This window comes from Protomyctophum parallelum (genome assembly GCF_964188405.1).
Source record: "Protomyctophum parallelum genome assembly, chromosome: 11".
Lineage (NCBI taxonomy): Eukaryota > Metazoa > Chordata > Actinopteri > Myctophiformes > Myctophidae > Protomyctophum > Protomyctophum parallelum.
Genome location: NC_139707.1, coordinates 25161693 through 25180174, shown reverse-complemented (window position 1 = coordinate 25180174; position 18482 = coordinate 25161693). Strand labels below are relative to the sequence as shown.

At 41.3% G+C, this 18482-nt stretch overlaps 1 protein-coding gene across 2 annotated transcripts; it reads left to right on the top strand.

Moving 5' to 3' along the window:
* Positions 1–9162: 9162 nt before the first annotated feature.
* Positions 9163–11411, top strand: tmem177 (transmembrane protein 177). 2 transcript variants are annotated; one of them, XM_083776467.1, is made up of 3 exons: positions 9163–9201; positions 9756–9991; positions 10137–11411. In XM_083776467.1, exons 2-3 carry the CDS (start codon positions 9791–9793, stop codon positions 10866–10868), a joined length of 933 nt encoding a protein of 310 aa, XP_083632593.1. In that variant the 5' UTR covers positions 9163–9201; positions 9756–9790; the 3' UTR covers positions 10869–11411. The 2 variants fall into 2 exon arrangements, with proteins under 2 accessions (XP_083632593.1, XP_083632594.1); XM_083776468.1 differs by having other exon boundaries at positions 9172–9201; positions 9830–9991.
* Positions 11412–18482: the final 7071 nt, after the last annotated feature.

Sequence of the window (18482 nt, the reverse complement as noted above, 5' to 3'; positions counted from 1 at the left end):
AAGTGGACCTTTACGGGTCCATGGTTTATACCCGTAACATTTGGGGCCCTATGTGTTACACCACCTCTTACCCCTTACATCGACACGTTGTGAGCCTGTAGATCGGTGCTATTTGAACTATTTTAAAAGGTTTTTCAAAATAGTAAAATGTTTAGCGATAAGGTGTAAGTGGTGGCACAAGATATATAGCCCCGGTTCCATATACCATGTGCACTCTAAATGTAGCCTGGCTAATAAGCCAGACACAAATATGCCTTGGCAAAAATATATATATATCCTTCGGCGTGTGATATGAGTCTGACTTATTAGCCATGGGCTACTCTAAATGAACACTTAGGATTTTACAGTGTAGGGTGCCCAGAGAAAAAATCTATCTCCTTATATCTTTTGTGATATTAAGTCACCAGCTCCATCAAAGAATTGCTTCTCAGATTCAGAACCGTGGAGTTTTTGGGAAAAGGTAATGCATTGTACATAACCTGTCCTACATGGTCCTGAAACTGTAATGACATGTCAACACTGACACCTCAGGAATGTCGGGCAGCAAATCAATAGTATAGGCCTACAGACTAGAAATCACCTGTTTGTGTGTGTGTGTGTGTGTGTGTGTGTGTGTGTGTGTGTGTGTGTGTGTGTGTGTGTGTGTGTGTGTGTGTGTGTGTGTGTGTGTGTGTGTGTGTGTGTGTGTGTGTGTGTGTGTGTGTGTGTGTGTGTGTGTGAGAGAGAGAGAGAGAAATGTATGTAATTTGATTGAAGCAAGGAAACAGAGCTCAATATGAGCCTTTGTCTTTATAAGCCACAGGCATTAGATGCTGCTTTTACAACTCACATTATAGTGACTAATGGCCATGAAATGAAATGGGCATTTCTCTCTCTCCCCCACCCACACCATGCAGCATTTCCAGGAAACACTATTGATGGTCATTCAGTATTTAAAAGCACAAACACAGACAGATAGACATACTGACAGACAGTCTCTCTCGCGCACACACACACACGCACGCACGCACGCACACTGTATACATTTTTTCCACACATTGTGCATTAGCAGTGTTACAATCCAACAGAATTTCCCTTGAATGCTGCTGTGCACATACAGTAATTAGGTCAATATAGTCATGTATCAATAGATTAATTTAATGATCAGCAGCATATGGCTGAAAAGACAGAAGGAAAGACATGAAGGAAGGACAGCTATAAGGGAGGGAGGGATGGATGGATGGAAGGAATGAAGGATTTCCAGAGGATCCCCATACTTCAAATGCTCTGTAGCAATGACCGTATAATTGGCGGGTATATTTGAGATAACCTGTTAAAATTTGATCAAGGTCACACAAATACTGTAGTATTATCGCCATCTCCAGAAAGTAAAAAGTAGGCCTATACATCAACGTTACTAATAACTTTTTCCAGATATTGGAATCTGATTCATCACTTACAGCAGTGGTTATCAACCAGGGTCTTTCCATGGGTGGTCCCCAGCTAAATGGACCCATACATTTTTAACTCTTAAGAGTGTAAGATGAAACCAGATGGACCCTTATGGGTCCATTTGGTTTCACTTTACACTCTCAAGAGTAAAATTATTGTTAAACACAGAACAAGGATAGTAGAAGGATAGTTATTTTGATCGTTTGCCCGTTATATCTCCTATGGTCCTATACCACGTCAATACAGCATGGAATTGTGGACAAAATATTATCAAACGAATAACGATAACAAAATATTCTTTCGTTTTGGGTCTGCGAGGCTAAATCTCATCAAATGGTGGTCCGTGGCTCAAATGCTGAATAAACAATGGGCCTTGATATGAAAAGGGTTGAAAACCACTGAGTTACAGGATTCTACAGTATCAGGGAGAGAGGCAGCAGCATGTGATGTTTGGGGTGAGGAGGAGAGCTGCTCCATTGATTGGAGGACTTCTCAGAAACAATCAAGAGGCGCTGAACTGATTGAGTGAATCATTGATTCACTCTGCTTGACTGATTGGCGTGATGATGGGAACTTAATTTGAATATTGATTCCCCATGTCCAGCGTTCGATTCGTTAAAAGAAAAAGGAAAAAAAAACAGAGAGGGGGTTGGACATTTTCTTAAACACTTAACCACTTAAGTTAAAACCCATGTGGTTGAGCGGAGTCCCTCAGGGCTAGTGTATTTTCAGTTTCTTGCTATTGTGGGGAAAGCTTTAGCTGATTGACAAGCTCACAACGCGATGCAACAAGTGGTTAAGCCCCACTGTATACAACATAAATATCCTTTCTACAAGCTCACAAACATTGTATATTTGGTTTATACATTTTTTTGCTATAAATTTTGACAAAATGTGAAATGTGAGGAAAATCAAATCTATAGGAACACTATATAGGGTTAGTTTCTAATTAAATTGACAAAGTGTTATATAAACAAACATGAATATCAAACATACTTTTTTTTATTATTCTTTAATTACCCAGGGAAGTAGCTGAGCACAGGTGCTCATTTTCAGCAACGCCTTGCACATAGAAACACACAGACAGACACACACACATTAAAACCTGGGAGCTGACCAGTACAACCACAGTCTTATACTGTTGGCCACTAAGCAGCTCCAGGGGGAGCAGTTGGGGGTTCAGTTCCTTGCTCAAGGGCACTTCAGCGGTGTTGGGTGAGTGATGACAATCACTTCCCCACCCAGATTTTTCCTACCTGTACTGTACTGTACTGTACTGTACTGTACTGTACTGTACTGTACTGTACTGTACTGTACTGTACTGTACTGTACTGTACTGTACTGTACTGTACTGTACGGACAACTATACCGTGGCATCAGCCTGAGCTCACAAGTCACCAAGACCGCTAACAGGATGATCCTCAACCGTCTTAGACCAATCTTAGACCCCCTACTGAGAAACTCACAGAACGAACAACAGTTGGGCAGATACTGGCACTGAGGAGGATATTGGAAGGGGTAAGGGAGCGCAACCTGTCAGCGGTTATCGCCTTCATTGACTTCCAAAAGGCTTTCGATACCATCCACCGGGGGAAACTCATGAGTATTCTACGTGCCTACGGAGTTCCAGAAAAGTTGGTCCAGATGATAGAGTCAAGCTACAGTCAGACTCGAGTCAAGGTCCAAACCTGTGACCTGTGACAACCCTGTTCGTTGTAGTGATGGAGCATGCACTAAGACTTGCAATCAATGGCAGAGAGGAGGCTCTGGGGTTCTCTCTGGTCCCGAGGAAGTCAAGGCGAGTACACCCCATCATGGTCACTGACCTCGACTATGCAGACAACATCGCCCTAATCTCGGATACAGTCGAGAAAGGAAGGGAGCTACTACTGGCAGTAGAAAAGGAGTGCAGGAAGATCAGCCTCCAGCTCAATGCCAAGAAAACAAAGGTAATGACAGTCACACTGAGGACAAAACCATTGCCACTGCAGACGGGACAGTGCTACATTTCTAGGACAGTAGGGCGTACCACAATTTAGTGGCATAGGAGTGGAATTAATTTAATCCCTTGTTTGAGTCGAATCTGGGTTGCACATGGTTTGTTGAACTCCATCTGGTGTTGTGAGTGTGGACTTTGTTGACATTAAGGAAGTATTTAGACAGGTACATGGTGGTGTAGCAAATCTTGTAGACCATTGCAAGATGCTGTACTCTGTCGTCACCCCTAAGCAATTCCAGCCTAAAGGGGCAGGGGTGAGGTGGTTTCGGGGAGTGAGGCCTAGTAGTAGCCTGACTGAGTAGCCTGAGTTTGTTTTTGGGTCTGGAGCCTTGTTTTAAGGGCCTTTGAGGTGCTGTGTTACCAAGACGTGCATGCATAGTCAAAGAAACCTTAGGGCTCCTGTTAGGGTCTTCAAGGAATTTTTGTTGACCAGTGAGGAGATCCTGTACAGGAATCTTTTTCTTTGGTTGACTTTTTTGATTACGCTGGAAGCCGGATCTGCCTTGTTGAGATTACTATTTGATCCAAAGAGAATGGATTCAGTTTTTCCTAGATGTAAAGATAGTTTTTCATCAGCGAGCCAGGTGCAGATTCTACCGAGTTCAGAGCTGAGTTCCAGTCATCACGGTTCTCCATACATCTGGCCAGTTCGTTGGTACTTTGAGCTCCGGCCTGTGTCTTTCTTGAGTACAGGCCACGTATGTTAATGTGGGACGTCCTCTTGATCAATGCCCAATGTGTTGGTGTTGGTTCAGGATCTTGTTGGTAACATGTGCAATTGTGCACTCTGATGTTACTGCACGGCAGTGCACGCAACATTCTGGTGTAGCACCCGTCTAGAGACTTCTGCAGGGTTGGCGTCAGGGTCCGGCATTCACTGCCATTTAGAAGAACAGAGTCTACCGTTGCATAGAAGAATCTATTAATTGATTAATATAACAAATTAGGCCAATCTCTCAGTCAAATCCTGCACAAAAATAGGCCATTCGACTAATCAAGCTCAGGCCTAAACAGTAACCAATATAATGTATGCATTTAGTCATATATGTTCATGAAACTGTGTAGACTGTAGAAGCTGTCTGGTATTCTGTTTTACTGTGGATTTCCCCTGGAAGAGAGTCAAAAGGTTACAGCTCTTATCATGTCCTCCTCTGGAAGTCTAATCACCATTCAACACCATGGATCGTTGAGCACCGGTCTGACAAAATGGCAATGATGCACCAACACGCACAGCATGCACGTGCACAGTAAGGTTAGAATAGTTTTGGATTCTTCATTATAGTTTTGTTAGTTTTGACGTATTTTTTCTTATTCAGTTCGTTTTAGTTTGTTTTCAGAGTAGGTTTACTAGTTTTTATTTCATATTTTTGCGACATCACTTAGTTTTAGTTTAGTTATTATTAGTTTTAGTGTTAATAAGTTGGGTGCAGGATTAAAAAGGCCAGAGTAAGTATTGTGGAATAAAAACTCAAGAACAGATAGCATTTAAAAAAAGAATATTCAGATACAGATTAAAGGACCACTTCACCACTTTTCAACCTATCTTCATAGAATTGGTCCTCACTAATAATCATGATAAAATAGCACAATTATTTTCCTCAGTCTGTGTCTCATAGGAGGGCTGTGGGCAGTCAGTTCAGAAACCTGTCCACCAGTGACATAATCGATGGGGAATCCAAGCTAATAGAAACAGCAGGCTTTCTATTCCTGAAAGGTTGCAATGCGATAATGGAAGCCATCGTTCTCACGATATATTAAAATAATAATAATAATAAAAGCTCCAGACACCCAGGAGGTGGTGAAAAACAACCATGCTGTTTTCGTGCTCATACACAGTCAGCCAGGCAGGCAGGCACACACACACACATAACTCCGTAAGCACCACTCAAAAATCTGCCTAACGATGATGTCACTGGTGGATGGGTTTCTGAACTGCACACAGACCGAGTAGAAATAAATTGTGGTATTTTACATGACCATTAAGTGGGGACCAATTATATGAAGATAGATTGAAAAGTGGTGAAGTGGTAGGCTTACTTTAAGCTTAATACATTGACAAAAACGAAAACTAATGGCATTTTGTCTATTATTTCAGTTAGTTTTAGTTCAGTTTTGTAAACACAATACAGTTTCAGTTTAGGGCTTTCACTTCTAGTGATTTTTACTAGTTGACTAGTCAACTAGTACCAGCAAGGTCAACTAGTGGATTTACTAATCGACTAGTTGAATAGTGACAATAGTCGACTAGTTGCTTTTAAAGCCCTATATTTCAGTTATAATTGTTCTTTTCCCTTTCTAGTTTTTATTTAGTTTCAGTTAATAGAAATGTTTTTAGAATTTTAGTTTTAGTGTTTTAGTTAGTTTTAGTTAACTATAATATTATAATATTGTCCTTTGGCTGACTGGTAGACCTTTGATATGCCATCCAGATGCCCAGGTTTCAGTTGGATAAAACTAAAGGCCCTTTCTGTATTTGTAATCAATTTAAACTATGAAAAATATAGTTTAGCAAAACCATATCGCCATGGGCATGATTCTCAATGACGCTGGTCGATTTGAGATATGACTTTTTTGGGGTTGCTCTATAAATAATAAAGGTGAACAAAAACAATAGTGCTGGTTGCCTATTAGGCAAACACACTAATAAATACGAAAGAGATCAGTATAACTTCAAGTAATTAATAGCAACATATCAAACCTATGCCAATGGAATGGAGCGGAGCGGAACTGAACTAAACAAACAGGTAGACCAGAACTCAGTAGAACAGAACCATCATTCAAATTTTATAAGGATGACCTGATTCTGGCTGATCCATATTCAAGCTATCCAAAGAGTCTGTCACACACACACACACACACACACACACACACACACACACACACACACACACACACACACACACACACACACACACACACACACACACACACACACACACACACACACACACACACACACACACACACACACACACACACACACACACACACACACACACACACACACACACACACACACACACACACACACAAACACACACGCACGCACGCACGCACGCACGCACGCACGCACGCACGCACACACCATCCATTGCCTCCTATCTGTTACCATGGAGACAGCAGAGCTGTTTTGCTCTAGCAGGATCAGAGCCTGTGGCTCTCTGGCTCTCTGTTTCTCTGTCTCTCTCTCTGTCTCTCTCTCTCTGTCCTCTTTCTCTGGGTATGAGGACCAGTTCTGCAGGTCTAAATTAGGTTGGCACACTAACATTGTGCTATGACCATTAGATGCTCCAGGTATGATATCATTCAGAAATCTGAATTGAGGCTATAGGCTACCTCTCGACCATTCTCAAAGGTATAGCCTACTTATTATCACAATTACTTTAGCAATATCACACCTACAGTAGTGTTTCCCACTCTTTTCTTTGACAAATGTAGCATTCAAGTGGTTAAATATCAGCCATTGCTTAGTGGTCTAGGACTCTCCAAAATCTAAATCAGAATTGGACCAAAACACCTGGCATCGGTCGGGCTCCAGTATTGGCCTGTACAGTGTATACTACTGGAGCCCGACCGATGGTTGTGTACACAACCCTATAGTAAATGAGAGACTGTTGGCTTAGAGCTAATCAAGTTATGTTAGAAATTCAACATTACACATCCATGCCAAGAAGTAATATTTGTTTGTAATTGTTTATGTTTTTCATTAAAATTCCTTAGCCTATATTTCTTTGACAATATGGTTTGATCAACGGTGGGTTTTCCAGAAGGGCCAATACAGTACACACTACACAAGACAAAACTGGTCAGCAGTGGTGGAAAGTAAGTACATTTACTTATAACCTCTTAACCCATTCTGGGCGGGAACCCCTTTTGGTGTTTTACCCCCTCAGGCCGGGAACCCATTTTTGGGTTCTGTACAGTATGTACAGTATTCAAAAATGTTAAATCTTTGATGCTGCTATATAAATATTTGAAGTTTTTCAGAAACCTTAGGTCAGGATTTAGAGGCGTTTTTAGAATCGGCCTCAGGCACATTGAAATGTAACATTCTGCATGATTACTTTCTACTTTTGTTACTTGAAGTACATTTTGATACCAATAGGCCTACTTTTGTACTAATTCCTTTGCTACTTTTACTTACTTTTACTGTGAGTACATTTTCCACCACTGCCGGTCAGTAACACTGAGAGTGTAAATGGAACCCCATACCAAACTGGTTGTCTTGCCACTGGAATACCTGTCCTGACTCCAGCATTCATTTGCATTCTGTGCATAAGCCCCAGCAGTCTCAGCCGCACATTAACATTTAATAATGGCTTGCGGGCATTTTGACACGTATCGAGCACCTCAAAGGAACACAGGTCATTGCTTCTCAGCAACTGTACACATATTCTATTCTTGCTTTCTTCGATTTGTGTGTGTGTGTGTGTGTGTGTGTGTGTGTGTGTGTGTGTGTGTGTGTGTGTGTGTGTGTGTGTGTGTGTGTGTGTGTGTGTGTGTGTGTGTGTGTGTGTGTGTGTGTGTGTGTGGCGTGTAGGGTGCCCAGAACAAAAATCAATCTCCTTATTTCAGACTGTGAAATTGAGTCACCAGCTCCATCAAATAATTGCTTCTCAGAATCGTGGAGTTTTTGGGAAAACGTAAATGCATTGTAGGCTTACATAACCTGCATGGTGAAACTGTGATGCCCCCCCCCCCCTCCCCCTCATGGCTGTCTTGTGTCTACTGTACATATTCCTTTGAAACTGTTTTTTCTTTTGCATTGTACTGTATAGATTTGTATTTCATTAAATGTTCTGATGATTTGAAGGCCCTATAGCTCATAACATGTCTATACGGTGGATTATATTAAACAAAAACTTTACAGATTGAATGAGGATAATTCAAGCTTTCCCTACAGCTGCAATGTTGGTGATTTTGACGTTGTTTAATATAATTAGAGAGAGAGGACTTCTCTGTTTGGATAGGTATCATGACCTTGCTGGCAAGATGGCTGCGGTCTGAATATGGCCAATAGCCTGCCCTCTGTTCTATTCTCTTCTGTTCTCTGATCACTTATGTTCTGTATTAGCCTATGCATTGTAGGCCTACTGCTCTGAGTCTAGTCTTATCTGATCTGTTGCAATATTCTGTGGCTGCTGTTTTAATGTAATGTATTCTGTTATGGACTGTTCAGTTCTGCTTTCCTCCGTAGCACTGCTGCTGCAGGTCGACTTAGCTCTGCAGTGTTATTGTAGCTTTCTAAATTTTACATCGAGGTGCCCAGGTGTCCTATAGTTCCCAATGCCCATGCAGTAGGCTACCGGAGTACCCACCTATCCTGTTTTAGTTTTACCCTTATTATTTTACATGGTGCTTGCTGTAAAACCCTAACCTCGCGTCACCAGGCTTATTCTGCATGAAATACGACCCCTGGTGGACGACTCTATACTACCTTTGTCTCAAACTTCAAAACGACAATTTAGGGTTATGATTATAAAGCATAGGCTAGCCTAGACTATAATTTGTGCAATAAATATATTTACTGCTAGTAAATGGACGTACTTCATATGGATTTTATTGCAGCTAAAATAAATGTAATGGATCTCGAACTTATCTCGAAGTCGAACGAAGAGTTGTGTGTATGGTTGTGTTGTGTATGGTCGTATGTCGTAAAACTGTCGCGCAACAACAGGACTCATCTGTTTTCCGGCTGTGTAATTCATATTATGTACTCTTGCTCCTGTCCTTGTGATGAAGTTTAGTAGGCTACATACTGTACATACCATGTAAGTTTTTCTTCTAAATATGTTAATTGTCTCGTCTCCTTTATTGTTGGAAAATACATCACAGCGATTGCAAACTATTATTTATTATCGTGTTATCATCTGTTGTTGTCAGTGTGGCCACCCTCGATGAAATGCTGTCCTGTACTGTTCAGAATAAGAAAGTTAGGGAGTCGTAGACCGAGAATGTTCAAATGGATGTATTCATGTGCAGCCGTACGTGAAACGTTAGATGCTATATTAATTCAGTCGAACTGACTACTCACCCATCATTACTTATGAAATATTACTTGGGAAGAATTCAACCAAAACCAGACATGCTTATATATAAGCATGTCTGATTTTGGTTGAATTCTTAATACCATTATAATGGTATTATAAAGTAACCTTACCCTGCGTCCGTATTTTGAGCAACAAAACAAAAGAAAATGCTTCCTTAACCGCTTCCTATTGACAAAACTGTCAAAAATTACTTTACCCCTGTCTATAGGCTAGGCTTAAGGGTCATTTATGTATGTGGTTAACTCACAAACTACTGTGATTGTCTTTCTTCACAGATTTCTCCACCTGATTACATTATCTATAATAAAATATGGCCTCTTCATTCCTCAAGTATAATGTGCTTCTCCAGAGGTATCGCACTCCTCTGCTCATTGCCAGCTGCAGTGGGGTGTTTGTGGCCAACATGTTCTACCATGTATTCCCTGACAAGTCCTATAGACAGCTCTACCAGGCCTGGCGTCAAGGAGAGCCAGCCAGCCTCTCTGACAAGCTGAATGAGGTCTTCCAGGAGGTAATTACATACCCCATTGCTTATGTTTTGGATTTCTTTCAGTATATTATAACGCTTACATTGTTAATTAACCTTCAGAATGACTAATGTGTTTTGGGATACCTTCTTACCTTACCTTGTATTTCATAAATCTAATAATTCTTAGGTGCTGAAGGACTATGGCGTCAGCTCACCCGAGAAGTACTCTGCGTTTGCCTCTTTTGGCTTCCACCCAGTTGGTGCTGGTGTCCCCTGGCTTCCGGCAGGGGCTCATATCGGCATCCCTGCCAACTTCAACAGCACAGCCGATGACTCAGCCGGAATCACCAACCGCACCGTTTTTATTAACGGCAAAGTGGTGGAATGGGACAGTGACTCTGGTGCTGCCCTGAAGCAAGCGCTGGTTTTATCCTCTGAGGCGCAGAAGTTTGCTATAGTGCGAGAAGTTGCCCGCTTGCAGTCCGGAGGGCCCATCGTGGCCGCTGCAGTGGCACCCGTTTGTCTGGGTGGAGTATGGTTCTACAGCGTGTTTCTGAAGCAGGTCTTTACGCTCCACACTGGTCCCGTGCTGCTCCGTGCGGTTGCGAATGTTGCGGCCCTGGGGCTGGGTGCCGTGTCGTACTTCCTCACCTCGGATTCCATAAGCCAGTGGACGGACTACAACACAGACCAGCTCGCAGCTAGATTGTCCCGTGCCTATGCCAAGGGAGGGGTTGAGTTCTATGACAAAATCCTGTCCAGGAACAAGACGCTCCGCTCACTGATGGGACAGAAGGGAGAAGAGATGTATGCGTCCAGCGGGAACCTGTTCCCTGCTCACCTCCTCAAGCTGAGACATGCACCTTACACGTCGAGGAGGGATCGTATCCTCAATCTGCTGAAGGAGGAGAAAGCATGAGAATTGTGGGTTGAGACAGACTGGACATTGTGGACGTATGGGCAATATGTATATATTATATTGATATTGTCTGGAATTTTGGATATCCTAACATTGTGATATCGCATAAGTGTTTTAATAACATGAGCCCTATTTTACACTTTTCTGTTAAGAAAAAAGAATACCTTTAAAACGCTTTGGGCTTGTAGAACTTTGGAAGAAAAGGATATATTGTATTATTGCCACAATACAGTATGATCGCCACAACATCGATATTGGTATTTTAAATGTGATTTTGTCCATCACCCAACCTTGTCCTCTGGACCAGTGATTCTGAAACGTTTTCATATCAAGGACCCTCATAGGAAATTAGAATATGTAGTTGTCCACGGACCCCCATCTGAAAATATTTTGTGCCAGGGACCCTCATACAAGATTTGTGTTGTTAAAATGGTACAAGCTCACAAAGCAAACCATTGTGAGCTCATGATTCTACTGTTTTCAAATGGCCTATGTGTATAAGGCTCAAGTGGATAAACCGATTTTGATGCACATTTAACTCACTTAGCTCAGTGGACCCAGATCCCAGAGAGGGTGGGTGAGCTCTTGTAGAGAAGTCATGAATCATACCAAGAATAAGAACTGATTTATATACTGTATCGTAGCAATCTGCAGAAGATGAGGTACCTCTTATTTTGGAGTGGAATAGATTTTTAAGCACGCCCTGTTAGCTGTGTTGAATGGAGGGTCCCACTCAGAATTAAAAGTCCATAATTTTGTATTGTTCCGTATTCCTCATATTGACATGGATCACAAATGTTTCGGCTATCCAGCCTTCATCACTGGACATTATTAATATTGAGTGAAACACAAAGTATTTTTCTAGACAATATCAACTGAAGGACTCGACGAACTCACCGCACACAATTGTTCTGGTTTAGATCTTTAACAATGACCTAAAGTTCCATTTCAGGTTTCAGGTCGAGTTTGGGCAGAATTTCAGAACTCTAGGCCCAGCCAAGTGTTCACTGCACCTGGTGTGTGGTACCACCATATGCAAATCTAAACTATGGTACCACCTCAGAAAGGCAAGTAAAAACATATTGGAATCTATTTTGTACCGGTAATGTACAATGAACTAGCGCTTTGACGTCTTGTATTTGTGTTTGCTGTGTCAAATATGGAAGTGCAAGCGATAAAGCATTATCCCCTTCGTCAAGGAACTGTTGTACATGATGTCCACATGTGCATACGTAACTGACATGAAAATGCAAAGATCAGTTTAATTAATGTTTGCACCCCTGGTTGCAAACAATATGAAGCAGTTATCTCTGAGCCTTTTATTTTAGGATATTAATATCACTGGGGAATTCCACTCATTACTCAGGTAGCGATAGTACGCATCATTCTCACAACCTCAGATCATTTGTTTAGTGATAGTAATCACTATAGTAATTCCGCTTAGTGAAAAGTTGTAACTTATCATATAGTTAGTGCCCAGGGTTGTCTGTCTGCATATGAATGAGGTTCAAATATAGTGTTTTAATCACATCTCTGGTCTCGTGCCCTGCAGGCCAAACTAAATATGGAAGCATGTAATTAACACTTACAGATAGACACTGATGCCTTTGCATTGCAGTGTTAAAGTAGACATTAAAGTAGAAGTTGATGCAAAATGGTGCCTTTAGTAGTATGGTTTTATGAATTATGATTAGTAAAATTGTAGGTCAACTTTTTGTTTGCAATATACGAAATCTGTGAATGGAGATTGTGCTAACAAAATGCCAGACTGATTGCAGGTAAGATTACAGTGTGGGTAAGATTCAAAAATCGGTCAGAGCGTAATGCTTTGAAACACTGATTTTCATTTATTCTCACTTTGCAAAGCTGGGAATATGCACTCAAAAATGCAGATAAGGAATAAGGAAGTTATTTAATGTGCAAGAATAATATCCACTTTTTGACAACTTTCACTGAATTTGTAAGTGTACCCTGCAATTTTCCTGACTACAAAGTAGACTTCAGCATAAGTATGTCAACAACACTGGGCTTATTGTCTTGTTTTCAGCACTTCATTACATCCCTGGCTTCCCCCAATAGCATAGTTACAATGGCCCATTGTTTGTCCTATAAGAGTGACATTTCTTGTCCAAGCCACAGGGGGGCAGCACAGCCCATATTGCGTGCCAGTTTTGTTAGCGTCGGTCTGTCCTAATGAGGGATACGGTTCCGTTTATGACAGATGATTTTCATGGCAGTTGCAGTTCTTTGAAATTGAGTTACAGGCAAGGTAAATTAGGTAATATACACTAGACAGTGATGGAACAGCATGAATGATGTAAGCCAGTTTAACCTTTGTGTAATGTTTTTAGGTCAAAGTCCAGATTTTTTCTCATAAAGACTAAAAGAAGACCAACAAACATATACATCATTACATTAGTAGGTCTCACGTCACGAGTAGGCCTATGCTCTTTAGCTTGGATGACAACAACATCAGCCTTTTTCTGTACCAGTTTCAGCCAATGCATGTGACTTTGAAACAGACTCGAACAGTTTTGCACAATAGCCTACATTCTGGACTGGAAGTGGATTCCACTTGACCACTTTCATATATGAAAAACTTCATAGTATGTCTTCCGACTCTTCCCTGTGTATTTTTGAGTGGTGCAACCACAGACCACTCATATAGACAGGTATATGTTTGTGGCTGTGTCCCTGGGTCTGTCCCTGTGTCCCTGGCTGTGTCCAAGCACGAAAATAGCGTTTGTTCACCACCATGCAAGTGTCACTGTTGCACAGCCTAACAGACACACAGGCCAGGGAGGAGGGCTTGTACAGTACAGTACAGTACAGTACAGTACAGTACAGTACAGTACAGTACAGTACAGTACAGTACAGTACAGTACAGTACCACTGTACTGTACTGTTCAGACCCGTCTGAAGGGTCTGATTTTTGGTTTCTTCCTGAAGGCTGAAAGCATTTTGAGCCCAATCGAAAATACACAATTTTTGTGACATGATAACCTGTCCTAATCAATCTCTTAATCCCTCTATTATGAATCATACAACACACAGCTGTGGGCGAGGCTTAAATTCAGGTGGGTGGTGCTACGGTGAAAACCGTATACATAATGGTCACATAAAAACACTTTGGAACAAAAATCTTCCTCCTATAGTATCATAGGACATGATGATGTTTTTGTAATAATATTAATACAAATATTAAAAAAGTGTGATTTCCGTGACATTTTGCATGCACATTCCCACTAGGCTGATAAGAAATACCAAGTAAACATTTTCAATTCAGCCTCATGGTGGCACTAAGCTATAACGGGCCGATTCGTGTTATTACCTATAGCTGCATGGATCTGCTTAAAATTTGGTTCTCGTTAATATGCGCACACCTAGACCCTAGACTCAGAGGACAAGGAAAAACTTTTGCCCTGCATGGTCACCAGGAGGCCGACTTATGTAAAACACGTTTTTTTTATATTACTCCTTCAGATTTTATCCACAATTTCTGCAAATCGGTACACATGATGTCTATAGTCATGTGATCAAGACGCATCTGTTAGAATTTTCCTATTCCATCCTGATTCCCTAAGATTGACATCTAAAGTTTGCATGAGTGGCCCGTTTTGAACAAAATGCCTCAAATCATGAACGCAACGTGCGATTGAGGTGAAACTTTGCACGCACATTCGCACTACATTGAGGAACAAATGCCACCCTTTTGACATTGCCCTATTATAACACCACCAGGAGGCAATTTTTTACATTATTCCTACTGATTTTGTCCAATCATCACACAAATCGGCACAAATTATCTCTATAGTCACGTTATCAAGATGGATCTGACCGATTCTTCATATCGTTAGCCTCATAGGATAAATGCCTAAGTCATTTTTTGGCGAAATTGAGATTTCTGCATACAGGTGATCTCCTGGGGCTGCTGCATCGTTCTGGATCATCGCCTATGTCCTCAGCCAATCACAAAGCTCACAATCTTCAAAAATGATGATCTGCCTAAGTCACTTGTGTGATTTGAGCATTTTTACGTTGCCGCCTAACTCACTTTGTGTGACTTGGGCATTTTTACATTGCATACACAGCAAACAACAGTTACTCTAATAGACCCCCAGGTGTTTAGTATGGAGTTAACATTACTCTAACAGACCCCCAGGTGTTTAGTATGGAGTTAACATTACTCTAATAGACCCCCAGGTGTTTAGTATGGAGTTAACATTATTCTAATAGACCCCCAGGTGTTCTGTATGGAGTTAACATTACTCTAATAGACCCCAGGTGTTTAGTATGGAGTTAACATCACTCTAATAGACCCCCAGGTGTTTAGTATGTAGTTAACATTACTCTAACAGACCCCCAGGTGTTTAGTATGGAGTTAACATTACTCTAACAGACCCCCAGGTGTTTAGTATGGAGTTAACATCACTCTAATAGACCCCCAGGTGTTTAGTATGGAGTTAACATTACTCTAATAGACCCCCAGGTGTTTAGTATGGAGTTAACATTACTCTAATAGACCCCCAGGTGTTTAGTATGGAGTTAACATCACTCTAATAGACCCCCAGGTGTTTAGTATGGAGTTAACATCACTCTAATAGACCCCCAGGTGTTTAGTATGGAGTTAACATCACTCTAATAGACCCCCAGGTGTTCTGTATGGAGTTAACATTACTCTAACAGACCCCCAGGTGTTTAGTAATAGTATGGAGTTAACATTACTCTAACAGACCCCCAGGTGTTTAGTATGGAGTTAACATTACTCTAATAGACCCCCAGGTGTTCTGTATGGAGTTAACATTACTCTAACAGACCCCCAGGTGTTTAGTATGGAGTTAACATCACTCTAATAGACCCCCAGGTGTTTAGTATGGAGTTAACATCACTCTAATAGACCCCCAGGTGTTCTGTATGGAGTTAACATTACTCTAACAGACCCCCAGGTGTTTAGTATGGAGTTAACATTACTCTAACAGACCCCCAGGTGTTTAGTATGGAGTTAACATCACTCTAATAGACCCCCAGGTGTTCTGTATGGAGTTAACATTACTCTAACAGACCCCAAGGTGTTTAGTATGGAGTTAACATTACTCTAATAGACCCCCAGGTGTTTAGTATGGAGTTAACATCACTCTAATATACCCCCAGGTGTTCTGTATGGAGTTAGCATTACTCTAACAGACCCCCAGGTGTTTAGTATGGAGTTAACATCACTCTAATAGACCCCCAGGTGTTCTGTATGGAGTTAACATTACTCTAACAGACCCCCAGGTGTTTAGTATGGAGTTAACATTACTCTAATAGACCCCCAGGTGTTTAGTATGGAGTTAACATTACTCTAATAGACCCCCAGGTGTTTAGTATGGAGTTAACATCACTCTAATAGACCCCCAGGTGTTCTGTATGGAGTTAACATTACTCTAACAGACCCCCAGGTGTTTAGTATGGAGTTAACATTACTCTAATAGACCCCCAGGTGTTTAGTATGGAGTTAACATCACTCTAATAGACCCCCAGGTGTTCTGTATGGAGTTAACATTACTCTAACAGACCCCCAGGTGTTTAGTATGGAGTTAACATTACTCTAATAGACCCCCAGGTGTTTAGTATGGAGTTAACATCACTCTAATAGACCCCCAGGTGTTTAGTATGGAGTTAACATCACTCTAATAGACCCCCAGGTGTTTAGTATGGAGTTAACATCACTCTAATAGACCCCCAGGTGTTTAGTATGGAGTTAACATCACTCTAATAGACCCCCAGGTGTTTAGTATGGAGTTAACATCACTCTAATAGACCCCCAGGTGTTTAGTATGGAGTTAACATCACTCTAATAGACCCCCAGGTGTTTAGTATGGAGTTAACATTACTCTAATAGACCCCCAGGTGTTTAGTATTGAGTTAACATTACTCTAATAGACCCCCAGGTGTTTAGTATGGTAACATCACTCTAATAGACCCCCAGGTGTTTAGTATGGAGTTAACATCACTCTAATAGACCCCCAGGTGTTTAGTATGGAGTTAACATCACTCTAATAGACCCCCAGGTGTTTAGTATGGAGTTAACATTACTCTAATAGACCCCCAGGTGTTTAGTATGGAGTTAACATCACTCTAATAGACCCCCAGGTGTTTAGTAGACATGTATTAAAAAATGCCTAAGTCACAGATTATTTTCTTGAAAATGGCCTAAGTCACTTTTTTTTGTTATGGAATGACTCTCATGTTTATCTTTTTGTAAAAAACATTTTGTTAACCCCTCAGGAAACCATTGTAAAAATCTGCATTAAAAACTCTTACATACTTGCGAGAAAATGTGTTTTTCCTTATTATCCGAAAATCATAAAAAATGACTTATGCATTTATCCTATGAGGCTAACGATATTCCATCAACATAGCTGGCCCACAATAACCTTCCTGACCTGGTGGAGACTTGTTCTCTAAGGAGCACTTTTTCTAGTTAAGGGAAAAGTGTCTTTGGTCACTTATTGTTTTTGTGGGTTTTTTTTCTTCTTCTTCTCCTTCCGCCAAAAATAGCAGGTCTGGCTGAACCGTGCAGTCAGTTTTCGCGAAACGCGGTAATCTGGTAGAGGGCCATGCCAAACGGTGACTATGCGACACCCATGACGATTGGCCAAATGGTGGCGTTTGACCGTTGGCAATGACACTTTGATACACATGTGTCTCCTCATGCCGAACAACTTTCGTGTTCTAACTTTTGCTCTCTGACCTTTAGATCACCTGCCATTTTGAATTATATGAAAAACTGTTCAAATGTATCTCCTCCCAGGGTCTTTGATCAAAATGCACGAAAACTTCTACACGTGAACTTTGGACCTATACGGAAAATAAATCGTAGTACAAACTGTACAGTATGGTAGAGGGTCATGCCAAATAGCACTGAAAGCAGTCTTACTCCAATAGGTCAAAGGGGGGCACTATGGCATTTTTTTTAAATGAAACCTTTGAACAGGCATAACTCATGCCTCGTTTGTCCAAAAGTCATGGCACTTGTTTCAACTTGTTCCTTGACTCATGGGGAACACATGTGTCACTTTGATCAGTAAGCTCCTCCTTCAGATCTTCTGCCACTTTGAGCAGTTTAAAAAACGCTGATTTTCTGCCTGGTTTTTTGAGCAATTTGCATGAAATGTTCATTGTCTCTGTGTTGCTCAGTCAGTAGAGCTCTTGCCTTCGGACCACAAGGTTGCGTGTTCAAATCCGGGTACTGTCAACACAGCTCGTCAGTCTTGTGCATATTGTTCTTATTGCGTATTGTCTTCTTTCTTGGTCCCGCCTTATCGCTGCTTGCAGCTATATTTTGTATTATATTTTTGTCTCTGAGTGGAATGCTGTCTTTCATGGGAGCCTCCTACCTCCAGGGTGTGTGTGCGCGTGCGTGCACGCTGTGTGTGGTGGCCGTGATTGTATGGTGTGGACTGTGATCGAGGTTGAGATATCTTCTTTCAGTCATCCCATATGGCAATAATAGAAGATAACATGACTTACACTGTAACAACTGTAGGCTATTATTACACCCATGCTTTCTCTGTCATTCTGTTTACACACCCCAGTCCCCAACCACCACTTGACTAAAATAAAGTATCTTTT